Source organism: Seriola lalandi, unplaced genomic scaffold, assembly GCF_002814215.2.
Source record: "Seriola lalandi dorsalis isolate HSWRI2012SDOR001 ecotype SW California unplaced genomic scaffold, Sedor1 jcf7180002054914, whole genome shotgun sequence".
NCBI lineage: Eukaryota > Metazoa > Chordata > Actinopteri > Carangiformes > Carangidae > Seriola > Seriola lalandi.
In genome coordinates this window covers 532,214-556,978 of record NW_019525466.1, presented here as the reverse complement: position 1 = coordinate 556,978, position 24,765 = coordinate 532,214, and the positions used below count along the sequence as shown (strand labels likewise).

Here is a 24,765-nt window from a genome sequence, read left to right as displayed (position 1 = left end):
GTCCCTACCCTACCCCACTCCAGGCATGGCCTCCATTTTGATGTCAGCAGTGGGACTCGGCGTGCACTTCACCACTGCCCCCCTCCCTCAGCAGCAGCAGCTACAGCAGCAGCAGCAGCAGCAACCTGCTCCTTTCTCTCTTCCTCCTCCTCTCCTCCCCCCAGCCAGCAGGCCCAGCAAGCCCCACAGCAGCAGCAACAGCAGCAGCAGCAGCAGTTCAGTTAGGAGAGCAAAGAGGCAGCACAGGAGAGGTAGCTACCACGCCACCTGCCCTTCCTCCACCTCTTTTTCTCCACCGTTCTCTTTTAGTCCAGTTGTCATTACCACGGGCTTGAGGAACATTTCATCCTGCATCAACTCACTTTCATTTGTCTTCAAGTGTTCGTAGGGCGTGTTCACACTACTCCACTTTTGTTGTAGTTGAAAAAAAAGTGCTGCTGCAACTGCATATTGTGCAACTATCACATAAGGAGATAAGGCTTGTAAACTGACTTTTTAAAACCAGACTACCTCTTGCAACTCTGTCCTCTCTGCTGCTCTCACCTCCAGTTTCATTCCAGTTGTTGTCGTCAACATCAGCTGCTTACCTGCCATAAAATTTTGCATCTCCATAGTTATTGGTCAGCCCTCAGTGATTCGAGCTGCAGCACTTTTTTTTTCTTTTCTTTTTTTTTTTTAAACAACCTTTTAGCGTCTCCCTGCCCGTCGTAACAGAAAGAGATGCTGGGAGTCTGAAAAATGTGGAATAGTGCAAACACTGTGCAAATCTAGCATTAAGCTGTTTAACGAAACCTTCATGTTTGGATTTAACCACATGTCTACTGTATGTACAGATGGGTGACAAACTAATGTAAGTGAGTGAGTGGAGAGACATAACAAACGCAGATACTTCTGTACAGGCCACAACACTAGATCTAAACCCACCTGAACAGGAGTTTTCCTCAACCAAAAATAGAAAAACTAAAATGAGTGAATATCTTGCCAAGAAGCACTGAAGCTGTTCTCGAGGCTCGGGGTGGAACAACACCCTACCAAGAGCCTTTATGTTGGGTTTTTACTTTGATTTGTCTCCCATCTGTACATCGACAGATCATTGTGTGGATGGTTCATTCACTTCTGGGGCAGAAGACATCACCGATCTGTCACATGTCCCAGGAACCACTGCTGTGGTGATAGTCGATTAATCTGGGCGTCAATCAACAGCAAATTAATTTGTTGAAATCTAGGTTAAGTCATTTTTTAAGCAAAACTTCCCAAGTATTTGATGATTCCAGCTTTTCAAATGTGAGAATATTATGTATATTATAGTAAATTTAATATCTTTTCAAACAATTAGTTGATTAATCAAGAAAATAAACATTCGATTAATTGACGATGAAAATAATCATTAGCGCTGAGTTCAGTGAATATCCAGCTCGTTGCAATCAACCTTTAGACATACTGTACATCATATTCTCCGTCAGACTTGGTACATCAAAGTGGTTTCGCTCCATAAATTAATTAATGCTGTTTGTTGGCCATCAACAAACAAAACAAAACAAAAAAAAAAGCACAGTATGTGTTTTGATGCAGCTCAGCTCATTTAAATTGTCTTCCATGCTTTGTTGCTCATCTGTATAATGAGCTTCTTTTCATTGCTGCCTCTGTAGTTCTGCTTAATTTATTTTTTCTTTTTTTCCCTTTTCTTTCATCTCTGCATTGTCATGACACTTCCTCCACTCACACTGTCTGCCACTTCCTAACCTGAATACCTGCATTAGAAAAAGACAGTGGACACGTCAGACATTAAAAAAAAAAAAAAAGTATTCATGTCTGGTAACTGATCAGTTAATATTCATATTCTTTTTCTTATTTCTTCAGCTGGGAGAAAATAGCCAACTTCCTAACATTTGAATATCTGGAATTAAATGGAGTCTCTCTTGTGTAATAAAACCCCCCAAAAATAAACGCTTGAAGATGAATGTTTAGTTCACTTTCAGAGTTTTCTTTCCTAAACAGATTTGACACTCGTGTGTGTGTGTGTGTGTGTGTGTGTGTGTGTGTGTGTGGGAGAGAAAGTGTCTATCCATCCCTCACGCTGCTCATTGTCATTATTCATTAACACTGAATGGTTCATCCTGTTATTGTGGATTCAGATCGTCTCTGTGGCTCTGCAGCATGTGTGTCTGCATGTTTTACTTCAGCCATTTCTTCATTTTAGGATGTTTGATTAGCCAGAAACTAGCCAGACACTTAATTTGACTATTTAGAGGAGTAGAAATACAACGTTTATATGGCAATGTGAGATTGTGATTTACTTGATGTTGTGAAGAAGATCATTTCATATCATCTCACCAGAGTTTCATTTTTGTGTGTGTGTGTTTTTGTTTTGTTTTTTTTCTCCATGGCAGGTGGTAGGACTTGTCCTTATATTATCTGGCCTCTCTCAGCTCATTCATCATTTTGTTTTTCTGCTTTGTCACTCTTCCAGCCTCCGCTCAGAGACCTGAGGAAGTGATTCAGCGCTACATGGAGGTGGTGGCTGGCGTGCCGGATGAGGTAAATGTTTGGACAACTCCACAGATGGTTTATTTGCGGTCTTTGTTAATTGACCACGGTGCAAATTTCAGCAAAGAATTTCAATAAAGTGTTATGTGTCTGTTACTGGCCCTAACATAGAAGAGTAATTACATTTTTATTTATTGACTGACACTAAACACAAATTCCCCGTGTCCACACCAGGACTGCATTATCTGCATGGATCAACTGTCCAATCCATCCGGCTACGAGACACCGTCCACGGAGGAGGGGGGCCAGAGCATCCTGCCAGACACTGTGGGGAAATTCATCAAATGTGGACACACCCTGCATATGCTCTGCATGCTGGCCATGTACAACAACGGAACAAAGGTACTGAACTCAGAGCAAATTGTTTGCGAAGTTATACGGTGATGTAACGATGTTTTAGCACTGATTGATCTGGGAAGTCTGCCTTCAAGTACGACACAACTGTAGCATTCATCTGACAAAGCATTTGTGTAAGAGGCAGTACATTCATGAGGCGATTAAACTAGTGTTAGAAAATGGTTGATAGCAATTTAAAGTGTGTGTCATTAGCAGCAAATGAGCTAACACATGGTAAAACATCGGAATTGTCCTTTTAAAACAACTTTTTTTTTTTATGCAACATTTTGTCAACAGCTCTTTTCCTGCCCAGAATATTCTCTTGTAATGCTTGTAGTCATTTATTCTAGGAGCATTTATTTAAGCTATAGTATAAAATAAACTAACCACCAAATAAACACAACACTTTCCATACATATTGTACAGTTTGTAACTGGAATACTTATTGATCACAGCAGCGAAGGGGTGATTTGGTGAAAGAGGGAATGGCAAAACAAAAGTCTCATCAGTGGATCAATGCATATTTGATCAGCACTTACCTGGTTTGTATTGATTGGTCGTGTTTAAAAGGCTCTCTGGTTGTGTTTTGTGTTCAGGACGGCAGCCTGCAGTGTCCCTCGTGTAAGACAATCTACGGAGAGAAGACCGGCACGCAGCCCAAAGGCAAGATGGAAATTTACAGCATCGCCCAGTCACTGCCCGGCCACCCAGACTGTGGCACCATCCAGATTATCTACAGCATACCTCCTGGCATACAGGTACCTCTGTCGCTTTGACAAGATAAAATATGTGCCTGAAAATACATGCAAAAGCAGAGATCTAAAATACTGGCCCTAGGGACCGGATCTGGCGTGCGAAAGAATTTCATTATTCCCTCCACGTGTTTAGAATTTATTGTTCAATCCAGCCCAACATTTTTTTTAACCTCCATTTTGATTTTCGTGTTTAGCACATTGATTTACAGCAGCAGTCATGATACCTCCAGGCTCCTACTGAACCTAAAAGAAAACAGAAAAACAGTTGTTTTTTTCTCCGTTAGAGGAGGATTAATTATGCTTTCCTGGAGTTTAATGTCTCATCCATGAGGAGAAAGCTGCTGTTCTCAGAGCAGTGCGACTTTGCTTTAATTTGCTAAAAATTTGTGTTTATTTATTAACAAAAAAAATATTGTTAAGGCGATAACAACCTGGCCATTGGCCTCTAGGTTATTTGATTTTTAAAGTTCCCCTCCAAACACATTTTAAACTATGTAAAAATACTCTGCTCTTAATATTTTGTGTAACATGGTTTTCTCACATGAAAAGTAGTAGTTGCAAGTCTGCTCATAGTGTGTCTGTTAAGAGTTAGTCAGCTGTAGAAGGGTTTAGTTAGCCCAGTTTAACCTATGGCAATTCCTGATGGCTCATGTTAAATGTCTTGCTGCCACAGAGGAAATTAATTCTGCACTTGTTAAAAAGAAGTCAAAAGCACTTTCAGATGTCCTAACTGCAGAAATGGACCGGGGACCAAATAATTTATCAAGCTGCCAAGAATCACCAGCGTCACTGGCTAAAAAGCCAGAGAAAATCATTCAAGCCGGTTCACTGAGCCCGACTGATGTATGTGGCTGATAGACAAGCTACATAAATGTGGGATTTAAGTTCCACTTTAATAAAAGTATTTCATGTTTCACTTCAACAAGAGGAAAAGCTTTAAGGATGAAGACTCTCTTCTCCTTGGACTAATAGTATCTAAAGGAAAGTTTCCCAGCAAGAATAGTCTGGAAGTATTATGTATCCTCAAAAAGTCTGTGTCTGAAACCAGATGTCAGAAAAGGGCATTTAATGTTTCGGGCCAATACAGTTCATTACATGGAACGCCGTTTTAAATGGGTAAAGCCGAATATTAGAAAATGACTGGAGGGCAAACTGCAGTCTGGACTGAAGCTTGTTCAGTGATACCCAGGGATTTCCAAATAAACTTCTAACAGATTGATGCTGTGGAGCTTTCTCCTCTCACCCTTTGTGTAGAGTTCACAGTGACGACCTCCTTCATTATTCTTTTGGGATAGCCTTGGTTTCTTTTCCTGCTGTAACGGCGAGTGAAGATAAACTGCAGTATAAGCCACTAATCTAAAGTTACAAGAACTTTAACCTGTTTTGTATCGAGCTGTTATGTTGCATCAACCTACAAAAGCTTGGTTATTAGATTATTTTATGATTCCAGCTGATGTGAAGTATTAAACTTTATAACTTTCCATTCATCAGTCAGTGTTTGTCTTCCTCCACCAGGGTCCGGAGCATCCCAACCCAGGACAGCCATACACCTGTAGAGGATTCCCTCGTTTCTGTTTTCTACCAGACAACGACAAGGGCAGGAAGGTAAAAAGCGACACCCTTTTCTATCTCACAGCTCAGCTTGAATCACTACTACAGCCACTTGTATATGCTGCAAGAAGTATAGAGAGATTTAACATGTCCATTACCTGTGTCAGTTTCCACCTCCAGCTCAATCAAGATCTGTACTCAGGGGAGTCATGCTCATACAAATATTGCCAGTCACAGTGTTTCATCAGTGTGAGCACAGAGGCAGAGTCGAGCCAAAGGCACCAGGCTGACGCATCAGGTGCAAACAGCTCACTGCCATTAACACAAGACTCCTTATAATGCTCCATCAGGGTCGAGGTGTGTTACTCTGATTAACATTTTGTGCTCATTATAAAGCTGCGTTGTTTCCATGGTGAATTAGCAGCTCATTTCCCCCTTGCTGGTAACCGCATCTGAACACTTCAGCTTTTATAAATAATCTCTGATGTAATTCACTAATGGAAAATTGGATTAAATTATTCCAGTTGTAGATTCTCTGTGCTGTGCCTCAGACTCACTTCCACCGTCAGACTCCCTGATGTGATGCTCCTTGTACAACACTGATTTGAAATAATGAAAATACCCCGTATCGGACACACAGCCTGTCCCACAGTGCGGGAAACTGCAGGAGCTTTTTCACTGGTTAAAATCAGAGCAGCGTTTAGGGAACACTGTTCATTTCCATCAATTAGGCAGCATGTCTGTCCTGATTTAACTACATAATCCCATTTCGGCTGAATTGTTTGTTTGTCGGCTGTTATGTCTGTGTCTGCCTGTAATGGCAGCTCCCACCGCTCTGTACATCCCTTTAACAACAGAGGCTACAGCCACACTAATACGTTTTAGTTTTAAATCGCATCGCGTTTGGTAAATTTGACTCGCTGTCCACACACACGTTTTTGAGCCCCTAAAACTGAGACTTTTGGAAACGCTACTGGTCCCGTGTTAGTTTGAAAACACGGCGGTTACATTGTAGTCTGGACGAACAGAGCCATTTTACCTCCTGATCGGGTCTGATCAGCCTCAAATACAAGTGTTGCTGACCTCGTTGTCTTTGCTAGCAGCTGTTGTGCAGCTACAGTCTTTATTTTAATGCTACTGCCTTTGCTGTCCCTCATTCGTAGTATTTTCTGCAGCTAACCAACTGCAGAGTAGACAATCTGCTTCCTGTTTGCACCGGGATGCGCATGCCCAGTGTACGTTAATGGTCATGTGATATTCATATGTGTGTTGCGGAGATCATTTCTGATACAGAAGCTGAAGCAGTCGGATGTTTCTAACTAAACCAGGTCTCTCAGAATTATAATGTGTTTTAACAACTTTTGCTGATAGCTAAGATGTTGATGACCAACCACAGTAACCAGAATAAAAATGTCTACCAATATCTGAAGAAGTCGTCCTCGTTTTTTACTTACACTAAAAGGCCTGTCTTCAAGAGATGGCAGAGCTGGAACTATGCAACAAAAGAAAAACTTTAAAAGTTGATGAACTGGCAGAGAAGTTAATGGAAGAAAAAGCTCATACGAGGCCATTAAGGAAGAACAGCTCAAAAGAATTCAGGCCTTGAAGAAGGACCAAAATGTCAAACTATTACTCTGGGTTTATAGAGGGCATCACTGTGGCCTCACAGCAAGAAGCTTGTGGTTTTCAATAAACTGACCAGCTGCCTTCAGCTACAGCTACATCTTCTCCCTGTGTTTGTGTGGATTCTCTCTGGGTGCTCCAGTTTCCTCCCACAACTCTTACTAGAAAAACAAAATAAATAATAAGTTTCAGTTTTATTTACAAATACAAAATACAAATTCTAACGTGAGGAACCGGATTGTTTGCTAGAAAGAAAAACCTCATTGAGTGAATCGAGTTTTGAAATAGTTGTGGATTGATTTTACGTTGATGGACATACTGTTGAATTGTTTCGGCTCTGAGCTCTATGCATAAACGTACCTCACATTGTTCTGCCTGTGTCTCTTTTGAAAAGGTGCTGGAGCTGCTGAAGGTGGCGTGGATGCGCCGCCTCATCTTCACCGTGGGTACGTCCAGCACCACCGGCGAGCCCGACACAGTGGTGTGGAACGGCATCCACCACAAAACGGAGATGATGTCCAACTTGTCGGGCCACGGCTACCCCGACCCCAACTATCTGGACAATGTTCTATCTGAGCTGGCCTCTCAGGGCGTGACAGAGGACTGCCTCAAACTTCCAGGCGGCGGCGGTGGCGGCGGCGGCAGCAGCAGCTAGGTCACAGCTCCCAGCTTCACACACTACCACTCACTGCTGACCACTGAGTAAACCCTTCAAATCCACCTCTGTGGCCGGGCGGACCTCCTTCCACCTGTGTCTATTATTTAGTCTAAGTCAGCGTCTGCCCAAATCTCATTGAGTGAGCGAAGGGGGAAAATGAGCTGAATAAAGGTCTTGAAGCTTCTCTGGAAGGGCGCACAGTGGAGTGCTGGATGAGAATAGTTAATGCACCACTACATTCCCTCTCATCACACATGCCAGGAGACTGAACTGTGAGAAAAATGGGGCTTCTCTTACTCCGAGCCTCTTTTATCAAACCTCCACAAACTGGAGACTGTGTTTCTTCATTTGTTTCTTTTTTTTTTCTTTATTTCCATAAAGCCTCATCTGTATCCCCTTGTCCAGTTACCATGAGAATGGCAGCTCACACTGGGGATAGAAATCTCATTAAGCACTTTAGTTCTGACAGTGCATTTATCTGAGGTGTGTGATTTCCCGGTAAAGGGCAGTTAACTTGTTTCAAATTGGGAAGTTATGCAATTTAAGTGTTTCTGCAGAAAACATTTGTGTTTAGCACGATGACACACTGAAACTTTAGTAGCAAAGTCAGTATATACTATTTGATGAGAAGGGGCAATACTTGTTGTAAATAAAGCAAAAAAACATGAATCAAACAAAGGTATGTAAAAAAAAAAAAAAAGAAAAAATGAAAAAGGTCTTGTCCACAAATGCCAGTTAAGGAGGATAAAGTTGTATATTTTTTAACATTTGACCATCAATTGTCATATTTGATTCCCTAAAACTAATTTGATAAGCAGATGTCTAAAGCACTCACATGGTGATTTTTTTATGTTATGAATTCGCCGTCACCGTGCCTGTGGACCTTCTGCAGACCTTGTTTTTGTCACTTAATTTGTGAGTTAATGTTGCCATGTATGTGAGACGGGACAAGGTTACATCTTATATAGCTTGATGACCTCAATCCTTTTGCCCAAACAGATGGGATGGATCACTGAGATTAAAAAAAGAAAAAAAAGCACTGGTTAAAAAAAACTTTACAGTGTGACAATCAAGGTCATTGAACTCGTCTTGATTAAACGAGACACACAAAGCCGTGGCGGGCATGGTAATGGTCCCACTGGCTGCAAACTCACCCCCTGTATTCACATGCATCATTCTGCTCACAGTACTGCAGTACGGTCACTGAAATGAGTTTTGACATGTATACAAGCAAAACTGGGGAAAAAAAATGTCTGCAATAAAGAAATAAGGCAAAACTAATCCTGGCTCTGTCTCTGACTTCTTTTTTTCCTTATTTTATGAAGATAAAATTGCCAATCCACTGATCAGGAGGTGGTGTTCAGCTGACTCAGTTTCTAGTTCTATTTGTGTCTTCACTTCCTCCTAAATACAAATATGAGGACATATAAACATTTTATATCCTTTGTATGTGCTTTTTTATAAAAATCTAAGTAACTCCAAGTATCCCTTAGGGTACAAAAATACCTGGTTGGGAATCACTGCATGAGAGTGCTAGTTGTGTACTGGGTAACCAGGGCTTAAACGCCAGTTGTAGGACCTCTTCAGTAACTTCAGGTGGTAACCAAGGAGGCAGTACGAGTTAGGTAATGTTTTACTTGCTGACGTCTTTAGTAATGAAGAGTGCACAAGTCAAACACTCCGCTAATCTGCTTCATCAGGACTGTGCGGGTGTGGTTTGTTTGACAGTGGCGTGGCAGCATTAACACACTGCCCCACAACTGTTTCCATTTTGATCCCAGTATTTTTCCTAACAGCACATCAGCCTGCTTTAATCCACAGAGATGAGCACAGTTAAAACCACAAATGCAGCAACCTCCTTATGAGAAAAGATTAAAACTCTTCCAAATACTTAGCTGTAGAAATAGTGAGAGGGTTGAAGACTTTAAAATAGAACAGCATGGAACTTTATGTGCATGAACGTTTAAATTTCGACAAGAAATGTGATTAACAACCATTGATGTGAAAAAGCATGAGGATAGAGTTTAGATTTCCATCCCACAACCAAATTTGATTTACACTTTACACTTCTTCTCGTTTACTTGGCTTAGATGGCAGCAATGCAATTGTATGGATGCCAACTTCAGTACAATCCATACCTCCATGGTACAACCACGAAGAAAAAGAAGAAGAAAAAGGCTCCGGCGACGAAGAAGAAGTAGACAAACAAGAAGAAGAAGAAAAAGAAGAAATAGAAGTAGACGAAGAAGAAGAAGAAGAAGAAGAGGCGCGAAAACCGTAAGTTGGGAACTGTCTCTTCCGGTTACAATGGCAGAAAGTAAAACAAACAATACAAAAATGTTTGTTTGGAACAACTGCGGAGAAAATGAACAACGCCAGACCCAAACACAAGCAACAAGTGACTGCGACGCGGAGAAAGCGGTGGATCGTGAAATGGGGCTCGACGCTGGACCATGACTATTGTCTTCCTCCTCCAGGTGAGTGTCACATCAGTTGTTGTACATGCCACAAGCACACGAAGTCTCCGACAGCACATGACAACTGTGACATTAACACTGTAGATAATTTGTTTTCTAAGTTAATGTAACACAAAGTTGACAGCCCGGTGTTTACAATACATAGCTGCGTGTAGCATGTGCTAGCAGTCAAGCTAGCGGACAACGCTAAAGTTAGCTTCTGATAAGTTTAGCGGAAAGTGAATGTAAACTTCACTTAAAAAACTGAGCCACTGATTCTCCGTCTTTTTTTTTTTGCATCACTTACTGCCAAGTGGCTAAAAACGACAGCATCACTTCAGCACCAAGGAGTCTGGATTTATTAGTGAACAAGATTTTATCCCAGCAACAACAGGTGAACCAAAAAATCCCAACCTCGCTGTCAACAATTTTGACTACAGTATGAATAACTTCTGTCACTCTCACAAAGAGACGCACACAAAAACTGTTTTAAAATGTTCTAAATATCTGTTTGATAATCTAGGCTATATTTGAAAAGTCTAGGATTTTGATCTACAACTGTTTTGATGTAGTCTGTATGTATATGTGATGTTGCCCTTTTTTATGTTTTCACAAATAGAATAAGCGGTTTCAGACAATATTGAGGCTTTAACTAAGTTGTCTAACACGCCTTCACAACATTCAGTGGTGCAAAAAAAAAATTGTAATTTAAATTTAAGTTTTGCTTCACTTTCCCCTGTAACTGCTGAATCAGATGCTTTGAATCAGAACCAAACTTCAGCATCGTAGCTAATGTTAATACTGGGGTTTTGTCGATTAATCAGTTAGTAAGGTGAATGTAATATTACTTTTCCACTTTTTAATAATGACATGTGAATGTATTAAACGCCAGAAATAGATGTAAGAAATCCATCTAGCAGTTGACATCTAAGGTTTTGTGAAATCTGGGATGTCTGATTGTTTCTTTTGCTCGCTGACAAGAATTAAATGTGTATTTACGGTGATGTTCTAATTGGTTTATAGATAAATGAATGGATTATATTAATTCACCAAATTTATATTAAATATAAGTATTTTCTTTGACATGAAATATTCAAGGATTTAATATTTGCCTCTATTTGATTAGGTGCAGTTGATGAGGCATTAGAAGAAGTACAGGAGTTGGAGAAACTGGCACCAAGTCTTTCCCCCTCTGGACCCGTACCGGATACTGGTGTGTGTCTGATGAAGACTTCAGGTATTTCACAAGATTCTCATCCAAACACATCTTTGTTGCTTTCTGGAAAGCCTGCATCCAGGCTTGTGTATTGGTCCATGGCATGGAGGATTGGAACTGCCACTGTAGAGAAAGAGGTCGTTATGTGCATGTGCTGCCCGGGGCTTGGCCTGACGAATGTGCTATTGAGTCATATTGTAATCACTTGGTCTAACTACTTGTACCGTACTGTACTGTTGTGTCGTGATGGTAAGTTACCAGGGTCCTCTAGATTATGAAGATGAGGTCAAATACCAAGTATGATACCGATTATGTGCAGCCATCCACTCAGTAACATCAGCCGCCTCGTGTCCACTCTGTATCATCAGCCGCCTCGTGTCCACTCTGTATCATCAGCCGCCTCGTGTCCACTCTGTAACATCAGCCGCCTCGTGTCCACTCTGTATCATCAGCCGCCTCGTGTCCACTCAGTAACATCAGCAGCCTCAGTCGGTACCATCAGACGTCTCCTCTCCTCTCATTTGAAGTCACTAACATCAGAGACCTCCTGTACCCTCATCAAAGACCTCCTCCCCACCTCCCAAAGAAGGTAGGGAGTGTAACCAGGAGCCTGTCTCACAAGGCAAGCTCCATGTTAAATTACTTCCTTATTTTATTACCTTTAATTCTTATGTGCTTTCAAACTAACTTTAATTGCCACTCACTGGAAGAAAATTGTGTCTTTTCTCTTTGTGTAACTGAATTGCAACAACTGTTCTTTTCATCAGCAGCCACGAACGGTTATATCACTCAAACCAATTTATAAACCTTGGGTCACCCTCTTCCCTCGTTAGATAAATAATTCCTTTCAGTTTCTCCTGCATACAACTGTAAAAAACCTAATTATCTTTGTCATTATATGCCTCACTAATTATGGCTAATACAGTACTCAGTAACTGGTACCTACAACTTCAGAAGATATCTGTATCTTTTGTGCATAATCACCTTCCCACATAGACCTATTATTTGCCAGGGTTATACAGGCACCTGGTCTTGTAATTTTCTTTAACGGCACCAATTAGATCAGCCTGTCCTGAATAGCCTTCATCCAGCCACTCTCTCTTACTCTTTTCAGCCAGGTTATTAGCCAAGATTATTTTTGTACCTTTTCACCTTCTTTTCCCTCTCTCTGTTATAACTTGTTGGGCTGAATTTAATGCTGGAAATGAAAACCATGTTATTTTATTAAAATTATTTTACCATTCAACTTTAATAAAACTACAGACTGTGTTTCATAGCCTATAACACTTTTTTTTTTTTTTTTTTTTTTTTTTTAGAATCTGAACATTAAGTCCTTCAGCTCCTTTTTTCGAGCATCCTCCACTTTGAATCAGATCTTGGCTGTGCCTGGTCATCTCTGCAGCCTGAGATGGGTATGTTGTCTGATTGACATGTCTATCTTCATCATCTTCAAATTCCCTAGTGCACAATTAATTTCAATTACAGCAATTCACTTTGATAAGCTCATCATCTTTCCACAGTGAAATCACTCCTGGTATTTGTCACCAGATCGCACCAAGCTAAGCCCGTGACCATCAGCTGACCATGAACTTGCCATCGGTTGGTCATTTGACAAAACAGCACTTAACTTCAACCAGAAGAAAACCCAAAGAACCTCGACTGGACTTCCACTCTTCTTTTCATTGCATTGGTCTTGGGGCAGAAAGAGATTTTTCACAGTGGACTCGCTCCCAGTAAAGTGAGGGTGACCCATGCTAACCAAGCGTTGTTTTATGGATTGACCCTGGGTTCCTGCTTCAATAACCCCTGACATTTCGTGTGGCGCCTCCAGACTCTGCTTATGCAGGATTTCATTCCAGTTACCAGGAACAAAATGGTATGGTGGAAATTTTGGCATGTATTTTGGTCAGCAGAGCTAGACACTAATAGGACAGTAGTGATCTTTTCGGGACATATTTTGATGACACCATAGTCAATATAGACATTTGATCAAAAATATTTGCTCTTCAATGGTTGTGGTTGAATGGAAATAAGGGATCACAGTCAGGCAAATGTTCTAAAACATGTCCATGTCTCAGTATATCTGTTGTCACTTTATGTGAAGATGTCCTTTCAGACCACTGTCTGAAAACTAATATCCATCGTTTCTAAAAATGATTTAGAATTTTGTTAATTTTGTTATTTTTGTACACTATGTAATGTTAATGTACCCTGCTAGAATGAAATGGCAAGGAATTGAATATGTACAGTCTAAGCAGTTTAAGAATTTTAAAACTTACTTGAATCTTACATACTGTATAATATAAATGTTTATAATTTAAACATAAATTGACTGTGGTTGGCCTCCTGTAGGTCGTACATCGAACAAGAACAGAAACAAACTCCAACAAAATGAAAGTGCAAGGCAACACATTTTATTTCAAAGGCCTAATTGGCGTTAAGGTACAGCATATTAAATATCGTTAGTCCAGAGACAGTCATCGCAGAGTAACATACCATTCTTTCCTTTACATGATACATTCAGGCTGACTTTAAATGAGATATTTTACATATTGTTAATGTGGTTCTAACATAAAAAGGCTGTTTACCTAAAGTCTGTCTTGTTTTTACTGCAGGTGCTTCCTGCTGCTGTGAGCAGAGGTTCTTACCTGTTGGGCAAACTTTCAGTCCATTTTGTCTCCTTAAATTTCTAATGGCTTGTGGTCGCCCCAACACCTAATTAAGACACTTCACTGCTGTTGTTTAATTTGATTTCAGTGGTTACCTGTACTTACTGAGTGACTAGTAGCATCTGTGTTAGTGTTGTGATAGTTCCTCAAGGAGTATAACAGAATAATGTATTTTACATCCCTGCACATAATGTTATATTTCAATAAATATAATAAATAAAAAGTACAAATATCTGAATATTATGGAACCAGATCGTTATCAAAGACATTTTTTTTGTCAGTAATACATTGCAACCAAATGCTGGATCCAACAACATGACTCAGCGGATGGACACATCATAAATGCAAGGGCAAATAACATGACTTGAGTAATATCTTCAGCTTTGTTTAAAAAAAAAAACAAAAACAAAAAAAAAAAAACTATTATCGTCATGATCAGCTTTAGAAGGAAACAAAAACTGATAGCTGTCCTGCCGGCACTGTGTGAAGGCAGGAGACAGAAAACAAGCCAAGCTTTTGCCCTGCAACATTTTGATCCACATACATTCTGTTGTTCCTCAGAACATCATTCACAGAGTCAAACCTTCAGCTCCCTGTATTCTGTCTGGAGAGATTGTTAAGCTTTAGCACTCTGACAAAGTGTTAGTGTCGCACGTGGAAGAGTCATGAATATCACTTTGACAAACTCCTTTTATCCCTTTGCCGCAGTCGAGGTTTGTCCTTCAGTAATTGACTTTTCCGGGAACCTGCACATTCACTCCACTGTAGTCCACCATGTACATGGGCCACTGCTGCAGGCGCACACACAGAGAAAGACAATGATAGACGAAAGTCAGTCACAATGGTGGAGAAAATGCTTTCATTACTACAAAGAGGTTGTTGACCTTCCCTCAAAACCAGTTTTAATATCAGGTTTTAGTTGTTACAATAAAACAATCATGTACAAGGCACGGCCTGATGCAACCTGTTCTAGGTCCTCCATCAATCACAATTCTCTAAAGTTAAAGTCGCTAAAATGTGTCGTCATGTTTTCATCTGTGACCAGTGTTTCCTGCCTCCCTTGTTCATGTTTTGGCCCTATCCTAAATTATCCAATTTATGGAGCTGTATTTATTAAACCCTGTTTGGGATCTCATGCAGGAAGAGCTGCATAACTGGAGTCGGATTAATGGCCACAACCTCTGCAACACTAATGGCTCATAGATCGATTTTACTAAACTGGAAAAGCATACAACCTCCTCCTCACGCGCAGGGGTTGAGGGAAGTGATGTAAATCAGAGAAGCTCTGTTATGTTCTACGTGGTTCTGAGAAATCTGAGAAGACATGGCAAACACTAAATTTGTCCAATGAAATAGACACAATCATGTTTACCATTACCTGTAAATACATCACATTGCAATTCTTTAATTGATCCCTGAAGCAAAAAAAGCAACATTTTTAAAAAATTTTATCATACTACCCTCCATATATTTCCCTTTGTCTGCGTGCACTACGGTTTGGTCAACACGAGATGTCTACTTAACCCCTCTTGTTATTCAAACATACCATCACTGGAATCTGATTGGTTGATATCCCCAGGTCAGAGGAGGCAGGTACTCGATTGCTCTCCTGGACTCTCTTGCGCTTTCGTCGATTGGTGGACGCGTCTGTTCCTACTGAAGACACAAAAAGAAATTGGTTTTACCTTCAGGTGCCAACACTAAGGTTTAACAACACTGAGCTCCACGAACACAGAAATTAAACAGCACCTTACCTGTGTTACAAGCCTGGCTACAGATTTCTGCAAAAGGCCTGTGTGAGAGGAAAAAGCTGGGTCAGAGATGCAATCAAAATAAACAACACTTATTACTTTGGCCTACTGTTCACACTCATTTTATAACGGGGGAAAAAAAAAAAAAAAGGCAAAATTTTATGATTGGAGTCTTTGCCTCCATTCTTTCATCATAGCTTAACTGCTTCAGTGTCAAAATATTATTCACTGTTTCATATTATTTACATTTGCTGTTGAGGAAGATTTATTCTTTGACATCTCAGAGGCTGGATTTAAATCCAATGCATAAATAAACTGTAATGAGCTTAACTACCAAGAAGCAAAACCCTAAATTCCCACGGAAATGTACAGCGTGGTGACAGCTACCAGGCTGCTGAATATTTAGGTGTCTCCATACTCACTGTAGCTGGCTCTTGATGTTGAATATTATTTTATCTGCGGCTTGAAGGATTTTTTCCAGGCACACGATGTCGTAGGTGTTCGGGTTTCGGAAGGGGATATCGTCTGGAAGGCCACTAACTTCTACAGACTCTGGACTGCCACGGATTAGCTTGTATGGGACCATGACGGAGCGATCTAAGCCCAGAGCCTCACCTAAACACACAATAAGACAGAAATGAGGCTTTTTGATCACCTGCAAAGGAGAACAAAAAGATGAGATCTAGCTCTAAAAAAAAAAAAAACAAAAGGAAAAAAAAAACAAACCAAGTTTGAAATGTGTGTAGAAAGTTCAAGTTTCCTTTTAACTGCAGGAAAGAGCAAGTAGAACTGCCTGAGGAAAAATGAGCTGAATACAAGTTATTATTCTAATAAGTGTGTGCTGCTGTGCTGAAAAACTAGGTGTGCATTTTGTATGTGATTCAATGCATTTTAAGTTCTCCTTGTTTAGTGTGACTAGTCACATTTTTTGCCTGGAGTGCATTAATTTTCATTTAAATAATTCAGGGAAGCTAATGGTAACTATTAATCCCATGTAAAGAACAGTATGCAGAAGGATAATGATGCTACTGTTTAATGCAAACATAGTGACATTCAATTCTGATGTTGAATTATGTTTTAATCCCTCAAACCTATAAACCCGGCAGCAACACAGTTGGCCTCATTCATGAATATTTTCATACTATTTTCCCAAACCTTTCTCGCTGTTTTCCTGAATCTTGCTTTACTTGAATGGATCCTGCTGGGTCAAAAAGTGTGTGTTACTAATTTCTTTTGCATTTAACTAAGCTTGCTTGAAAAGGAAAAGAGTCATTCACAAAAATGTCATAAATGTCATTAAAATAAAAACCCAACTGTAAAGCATTAAGTCTTGCTGTTGGAAATCAGCAGATGAAAATATTACAAATTTAACTGTCAGTAGGGGACATGAAAAAAATATTACTACAGAGTCATCCTAGATTTGTATCAGGCAGAATTAAAGAAGAAATGGTTTGATATGAAGTTACATGCTACAAAATGTCATGCTAAAGAAAAGCCGTCCATGAGTAAAATATGAGGTGGTTAAAGCAACTACAACTAATACTCATGCCAATAAAATTTAAACGGATATGTTCCTCTGCAATAAGGTCTCTTAAATTTACCTCTACAGTAAATACCAATTAGGGATATATCTGTCCTTGGTTCTTGCATAAGGCCCCCGCGCCCGTGGTCTTTAAAATCTTAATAGGAGCTGCTCAAAATTCAGTGTAACAAAAAGTCAAGTTGCATTATCACACAATCCATTTACCGTATTTCTTGTTGAACAGTTCCTTGACTTGCTCTCGAAGGACAACTTTCTCTCCCATGCGGTTAATATCATCATCGTCTGTCAGGTGAAGAGAATCAGTTCATGACAAATTTCAAAATAAAGTTTCTGATGAAGCGACAGCAGCAAAAATCAGGATGCTATACAACAATTTATTTTTTATTTTTTATTTTTTTACTCACCACTTATGGAGGCGTAGGCCTTCTTTAGTAAAGTGACTCGTCGAGGTGCTGATAAAATCGATGAACAATGTATTAATATTACATGACATTCATATTGATTTTGTCTGTGCTAAGGAATTAAATTCTGTCCCTACCTGGTTTTGGAATGAGTCCTTGAAAAGGTCTGCAAAGAGAAAAGGTGAGAGTCATGTTAAAAGATGAAAAGATTTGACAAAAAGTTAAAAACTGTAACCAAACATCAAAGTGTGAGGAAGCGGAGGTTGACACGTTCCAGTTATGATGTTTAATATTACAGTCATTAATTTCTTACGTGGAAATAAGTCCTCCTGTCTGCAAGGTGGCTGCTTTCAAACATTCACTAACAAATGCCTGTGACACAATACTATTAGCCCTGATGATTGCAGACCTCAACAATTGAGGTTTGTTATTTACCAGGATATCTCAAAAACGGTTTGAAGATGGGCCATTGATTTTTCTTTTTTCTTTTTTTCTTTTTTTACTGCAGCATATCTGGGGATTTGTTTTCAACAGTGCCTTTTACAGCGTTTTAAAGATTTTACTACTTTCTGTATTTTAATGCTGACAAGCTGCTAAAAGTCACATTATTATTTAATCGATATAAAAATAGTGTACAACAATTTGCATAAGCGATTAACTTTACAAGTTATTTATAAAGAAAAAATGCCAAACATTCTCTGCTTCCAGCTTCTCAAATATTATTATTATTGCTACTTCTCTCTGCTTTAGGTGAAACTCTGAGGATGTCACCTATAGCTCTTGGAACTTGTGGAGGGCTGTTTACACTATTTTCTGACACTTTTTGGAATAACATATTAATAGACACATTGATCAGTGATGAAAGGAATCATTAGTTGAAGCCCTTAAAACTCCTGAATATTTCCTGTTATTAAAATAAAAGCAAACTTAAAGTGTTGTGCACCCTTGGTGCTGAGTATTTGGAGCTGTCACTTGATGACTGTGGTTAGACCCAGCAAAGTAGTTTTATGTCTGTTTTTTCTGTCTTACCTGGGCATTACACACCATAGTCATTGTGTGCTTATTATAAAATTGTTTTTAACCAGTTTGATCCTGTGACTTGGACGACCAATCTTATTAAGTGATGATTTTGCTACAGTTAAACTTTAAGTGTTACTGAGCGAGACTGAAAAAAGGAATCTGAGGTTTCCACCTGGTGATGGTGAAGCTGATTTTGTCAGCGACTGCCAGGATCCTCTCCAGGTTCTGGGAGCCGAAGGTGCAGGGCTTCCTGAAGGGGATGCCGGGGGGAAGGCCCTCGATGATGACAGAGTCTGGGTTGTTCTTGATCCTCTTGTAAGGCACTTGGACGGGGTACTTGATGCCCAATGCCTCCCCATACTTCCTGTTGAACAGATCTTGGACCTGCTCTCGCAGCGTGTTGGCAAGGTCGATCCTGGACAGCTTGGACTCCAGGCACTCTGGAGACAGGGGATAGAAGATACATTGAATTAAATCCTTTTAAATATCCATTCCAACAATGCACTTCCTTAGAGTCTGCTGCACTTTTTTGTTTTAAAAGTGAGGGTGATAAATGTCAGTACACAGTGATTTATGTTTAAACAATGAACAGCATCAAATCTTTAAAGTGGTGACTGTAATTGAAAACTGAAACCTGAACGTACCTGAGAATCCAGGTCTCTTGGATATAGCTGCAGTATCCTCTGTTGCTGATGCTGCATCCTTGGTGTCCAGCTCTTTGCAAAAAAAAAAACAAAAAACAAAACATTTAAAAGGTTAAACTTTTGTTTTTGTTGTCTCATAAGATTTACTGAACGCAACAAACGCTAAGAACTCTTCACTCTAGCAGCTGAACTTTGCCACAAATAAAAAGGTAGAGATAGCTGCAGGAAAGTCTTCGAGGACTTTCTTTTTCCTTTAGAGGGGTTGGTTTTAAAAATAGACTATGAACTGGAATTGAACTCATAATTTTAAGCATGCAAAGGATAGTGCAAATAGTCAAATTCAAGTCAAGGCAAATTTTATTTACATAACCCAATATCAGAAATTTGTCTCAAGGAGCTTAACAATCTGTACAGTATTAATAGCATCTTAAACCTGCATTATGAGCTTCCAGATGGTGGTATTTTCTGCATACAGCATTCCCACTGTCTACTAAGATACTACTTTATCTTCAGAGCTTTGTGGAATGGCTGCAGCCTTTTTAAGTGTATACTGCGTGCAGAATGTGCATATGATGTTTCAGATGAAGGTCCAGATACAGTAATGTCAAGTAGCAGTTTCTACATCATCAAGAAGAGTTTTTCTTATTCACTAAAACATTGGTATTGGCATCTGGTTTGCAGGAAAACATACCAGCAGACTGCAATTTGTAAACAGGTCACAGTCTCAATTTGCGCAATCTAAATTAGAAATGACTAATGTATACAAAATAATGGGAGTAGGAAACTGAACAAATCATTACGTATTCATGACCACAACAAGCACAAAGCAGCTTCTTTTTTTTTTTTTTCAGCAGGGCTTTTAGGTAAATATGGCATTTACGGCACAGGGCTAGTGAATAATATAGCATCCTGAGGTTTGTTGTTTTGTTGTTTTTGTGCAATCTTCCCAAACAAAACCTTAATGTATCTCAGCCTGAATTTCAACAAAACTATGCCTTCTCAACAAAGCCTTCCTATGCTGATAAAATGGCAAATACATAATATAGCAGTGGACAATTTGCTGTTATTTTTCAGTAACTTGCATTTAAATACATTATGTATGCATGCCAAACATCTCCAACAAGAAGTATAAGATAGACATACCTGAATCACAGATGGGGATAGAAGGCATTTCTTGTTTTACTTGCTCAGTTAACAGTTCAGGCCTGGAAACAAACAAAAAGTTTATTGCAAAAGTTTCTAAGCAGTGAATGAATCCCTACATTAAAGGGGCTATTTGTGATTTTTCTTCTTCTGAAGGAATGAAGTTTGATGCTGAGCTCATGTTTCTTCTAGACTAGTAAGTAAACAGCTGTTAATGCTAATGCTGGCTATGTAGCAATAGCAACAATTACTGATAGCTCCTTTAAAGTGTCAGTTCCTTGTCTGAAGAAAACCTAATCAAACTGTTAATACAAATGTAACTGAAAATGAAGTGTCAAACAACAATAATAAAGGAAGTTATTCGCAAATGAAATGATATACACAGTGTACATTAACAATTCCTTTATGTGCTCTCACCTTTTGATAACAAACTGGATCTGACTGCTAGCAGCCAAGATCTTGCGTAGTTTGGCTGCCCCGAAACAGTTGGGCCTTCGTAGAGAGATTCCCTCTGGCAGCCCGGTGACGTACAGATCCTCAGGGTACATCTGGAACTTGGAGTAGGGCACCTTGGCTGGTTCAGGTAGACCCAGAGCTTCAGCTGAGGAAGAGGAGAGGGGAGAAATAGAAGAAGAGACTTTACTTAACTGAAAGAGTCCAAGTACAATCTATCCAAGTGCAAACCTGCAGGATAGCCAAATTTATTTGGGAGACAAATCAAAGGTGAATGGTAAAATGGTTACCCAATTAGTCGCGAACATCCATCCCAGTTTACAGGCCGACTTCAAACTTTTTTCCTGATTGAACACAGTTTTCCTGAGCAATGAGGGCTTATTACCAACAAGTTTGCCTCCAAATTTAATAAAAATCTGGCTCAACTGTTGGCATGTTTACGACCTGTCTAATTGTCTGACTGCCCGTCTCTTTCCCTGTAAGATGTTGTTGAATCGTTCCATGATCTTAGAAATTACTGTGGTGACTATAATTTAATGTTACCAAACAAATAATGGACAAAATTTATAAAAAATAAGACCCAAGGTGTAATAAACTATAACTACCCTTTATGTAAAATATGACCTCTATCAAGTGTTGGTCACCTTTAAGTGTCACTGTAATGATACTAACAGGACTTTAGCAGGACCCACACCCTCTCACACTTTAAGTCCTCTTGTATTGTCCTGGCTTTTCAAAATAAAATAATTTTCATATTAGCAAAAGGAGCTAATCAATCAGAGCAGAAATCCAAACAGAAAAATCAAATAACACACATAACGACAAACTTACAAAACAGCGATATTGGGATTTTCCTCACTGGTTGATAGTTTGCTAATACAAGTAATGTTTTAGCAAGCAAACTGCTTTTCAAAGAAACACTATTTGGCTGCCACTAATGCTTGTGCACAGACATCATTGCTCACTGTCATAGTAGTCAGATGTTGTTGATAAGCTGCTTTTCTTCATATAGCATCTAAAATGTGACGAAACTGCCTGGTACCTCTGCTTAAACTTCTCTGGTGTAAAATTTATATACGTTTTTTTTTCGTCCCCCTCCAATTTGCCCCCTAATTTTGATGTGTTCAATTATTTAAAAACTTGAATGTGCAATATTAATATTCAAATAGACTTTAACTTTTTAATCTCTGTACATTTGTAATGGGTGTGTACATGTGGAGGAGATCAAAGTCTTACGGCAAAATGAACAGGCCTGACATAACCTCCCACCCTTGCATGAATGAGGCTAAAGCTCCATCACTACGGGTAGCTTACCGTACTTAATACTGAAGAGGCTCTCCACTTGTCTCCGCAGCTGAAGAATCATTTCACCAATGTCCTCCACCAGACTCCCCGCTGAGTGAGTGCAACAAATGAAAACCGCCAAAACATTTACACCATGAACAGTCAAAGAGAATTATTACACAAGGGCAGCTCAGTTAGCGGGAGCTCTCACACCTCTGAACATTACTACTTCTCCCCGCGGCAACTTTATTTTGACAAATGCCCGCTGTCCCACACTGACCTGATAATGACAAACTGACTGTGTGGTGTATTAATCACCGGAGACCATATCAAAAGAATGTAAGAAAGGAGAAAATGTTGGAAAAACAAAGTTGGAAATAATTCTTGAGGTGGATATGACTTAAACCTACAAATTAACTATAATGCACCTGAAGTTGAAGCAAACAATATCAGTTTTACCATGACTACATGTTGTACATGTTGTATTATCATAACAAAAATCTTAATGACTTTTTTCATTTTCTATGGTCTCTATTACCAAATGTGGGAGCTTGGAGATAACAGAAAACCAATTTTTATGTGCAATTCATCACTTCACATGCAAGGCTATGAAAATATATATATATATATATATATATATAATATAAATATATATAATATATGAAGGCTGCTCTCATAGAGCCAGAGCTGGACTATCTGTAGTTATGTTGTGCAGTGCGTGTCTGTATCAAAAGTTTTGTAGCTGTTAAATTTAGTCCAGCCTGCCTTCACAAGAAAGTTAATATGTTACACAGTGATAAAACAGGCAACATGCACTGGTTTTAGCAAAGTATCCCACATAAATCATTTGTATCCGTGGTGTGTGATGATATATTTTACGCCTTACCTTCAGAGGATCTTCTGATGCTCTGGGAGGCCGCACTGGGTGACAGAGCTTCAGCTGCAAGATGCAAGAAAAGCATGAGACAGGCAAACACACGGCTGCTTTCAAACATTCATACTGTTACTCCAACGTTGTTAATGACCTGATGGTTCAACATTTACTGAGCTCAAGAAAAACCCTTTCAGGAACTTTGCTGCACAGGTGTCAGTGTGAGTCAACTAAAGAAACTAACATGTAACATATATAGGTATATTATAATATACAGCTGCAATAATTCCATCAACTATCATCTGTCGTCTTTCAGTGGATTGCATCATGACAGGACTGCATGATCATAGAGTTATTATTGTACAAAGGTTGTTAAAGTGAATGATTCCTGTTATTAAAGTAAGAAATTGTGTAGAGTTTATTCTGATGCAAGTTTAGCAGTTAACTGCACTGAACATCAATTTGATATTTTTTATATTCGATTTTTCACTTTAACTGCTATAGTGTGATATTAATTTCAGCCGTATCAACCAGACCGACTGTAACATAGTGCAAGAATCGAACATTATAAACTCAACAGGATTAGTATTTATTTCCCGGTGTGAGCTTTTGACTGCATTAAAATGCAAAATATTCCTCCGATTTTAGAGGCTATATTAGATATATTAGACATTCACAACTCAGGACCCCACTCTTTATGACAATTATTATTTGAAAGGTGAATCTAGACCTGAAAGATGATGTAACCTCAACTTAATCTCCCTGTGAGATCTCATGAGTCCACACTATAATTTTATTTTACTGTGGCACAGTTAAAAATCTTGTTAGAACCTGTGACAGCAAATTAAAACAGAATGTGACATTTGCTGCACTTACCTTGGTTTTATTTCCTTTAGTGGTCATTTGTGAAAGAAAAGAAAACTTAAACAAAGCACAATCAAATAAATAAAATAAAACAAAATGCCTCTTTAAAGCATGGTATGCTACATCCAAGATCACATTGAGTAGACTCTTCATTCTCTGCAGCATTGGTACAGCACTACCTTCAAATGTAAAAACAAAAAAATGGCCTAATTTTAAGGTAAAATTAATTAATTAAAAAAACATAACACAGTAGCACATGCTTGGTGCAAGCAGTTTGCTTTTTCTTCCTTTAATTAACTTTTGGCAATTCAACATTTTCAGTGTTAGTGCAGGAACTTTATTACTTAATCACTAAAAAACTCTTAAATAAGAATTTAACACTGAGCATTGTCCTTTAACCATATTTTAATCTGTATTTTGCAGAGTTTAATTACAAAAATGTAATGTAAACCATTTTCTAAATTGATCTAAATTGATCCAAATTCATTTGATAAAAGAGGCAAGAGAAGCGGAGAAAGAGAGTGTAGTCTACTCAAATGTTCTTGGTAACCTTATACTAGTCACCTATGGTTTAAAGGTGGGAGCTGTTTGAGTCTACAGACAGTTCTGTGTTAGATGAAGGTAGGGTTCAGGATCTTTAAGGAACAGTTTGGTCTTTCTAACACTAATCATTCTGGGCAGCAGGACTAGAGGACAGTATAACTCACAATCTGGAAATGTGCACAATGCATCAGTTTTAATAACTGAAAATGGCAAAAAAAAGACCAGAGATATTATTTTCAGTTTATTCTCTGACATAATGACAAAGGTGACCCAGACTCAGAGCCACAGTCTATCAAATTGCTACAGCTGATACATGGTGCCTTTCACAGATGAGAGCTAGTATGTATAAGACTGGGAAGAGAAAAGCTACAGTGGGTCAGAATTGGGGAGGTGGGTTTTTTTTTTTTTTTTAAGGTTGGGCTTGTGTCTACTAGGAG

General features: G+C 39.1%; 2 protein-coding genes and 1 long non-coding RNA gene across 6 annotated transcripts in view; 2 read left to right on the top strand and 1 right to left on the bottom strand.

Annotated features, from left to right (window-relative positions):
• Positions 1-8,751, top strand: part of dtx2 (deltex 2, E3 ubiquitin ligase) — a 16,367-nt gene extending 7,616 nt beyond the window's left edge. The window contains exons 4-9 of one of the 2 annotated variants that reach the window (XM_023430920.2): positions 24-251; positions 2,471-2,538; positions 2,722-2,889; positions 3,480-3,641; positions 5,154-5,243; positions 7,207-8,751. In XM_023430920.2, coding sequence (XP_023286688.1) covers positions 24-251; positions 2,471-2,538; positions 2,722-2,889; positions 3,480-3,641; positions 5,154-5,243; positions 7,207-7,467 — 977 coding nt within the window. In that variant the 3' untranslated portion in view covers positions 7,468-8,751. The remainder of the gene's footprint in view (positions 1-23; positions 252-2,470; positions 2,539-2,721; positions 2,890-3,479; positions 3,642-5,153; positions 5,244-7,206) is intronic. The other variant, XM_023430921.2, reaches the window with a different exon arrangement.
• A 2,825-nt stretch (positions 8,752-11,576) lies between these two features.
• LOC147817697 (uncharacterized) lies at positions 11,577-13,541 on the top strand. The gene is made up of 3 exons (XR_015436126.1): positions 11,577-11,731; positions 12,459-12,554; positions 12,663-13,541. It is a non-coding gene; the product is annotated as an uncharacterized LOC147817697 (long non-coding RNA).
• gtf2ird1 (GTF2I repeat domain containing 1) overlaps positions 13,535-24,765 on the bottom strand; it is a 32,582-nt gene continuing 21,351 nt past the window's right edge. Inside the window, exons 15-27 of one of the 3 annotated variants that reach the window (XM_023430918.2) lie at positions 22,937-22,990; positions 22,081-22,161; positions 20,731-20,914; positions 20,314-20,375; positions 19,171-19,242; positions 18,699-18,966; positions 17,644-17,672; positions 17,510-17,557; positions 17,310-17,387; positions 15,985-16,177; positions 15,566-15,603; positions 15,358-15,467; positions 13,535-14,602 (exon numbers count right to left, since the gene is read on the bottom strand). In XM_023430918.2, the coding sequence (XP_023286686.1) occupies positions 14,534-14,602; positions 15,358-15,467; positions 15,566-15,603; positions 15,985-16,177; positions 17,310-17,387; positions 17,510-17,557; positions 17,644-17,672; positions 18,699-18,966; positions 19,171-19,242; positions 20,314-20,375; positions 20,731-20,914; positions 22,081-22,161; positions 22,937-22,990 (1,286 nt within the window). In that variant the 3' untranslated portion in view covers positions 13,535-14,533. The other 2 variants (XM_023430916.2, XM_023430919.2) reach the window with 2 other exon arrangements.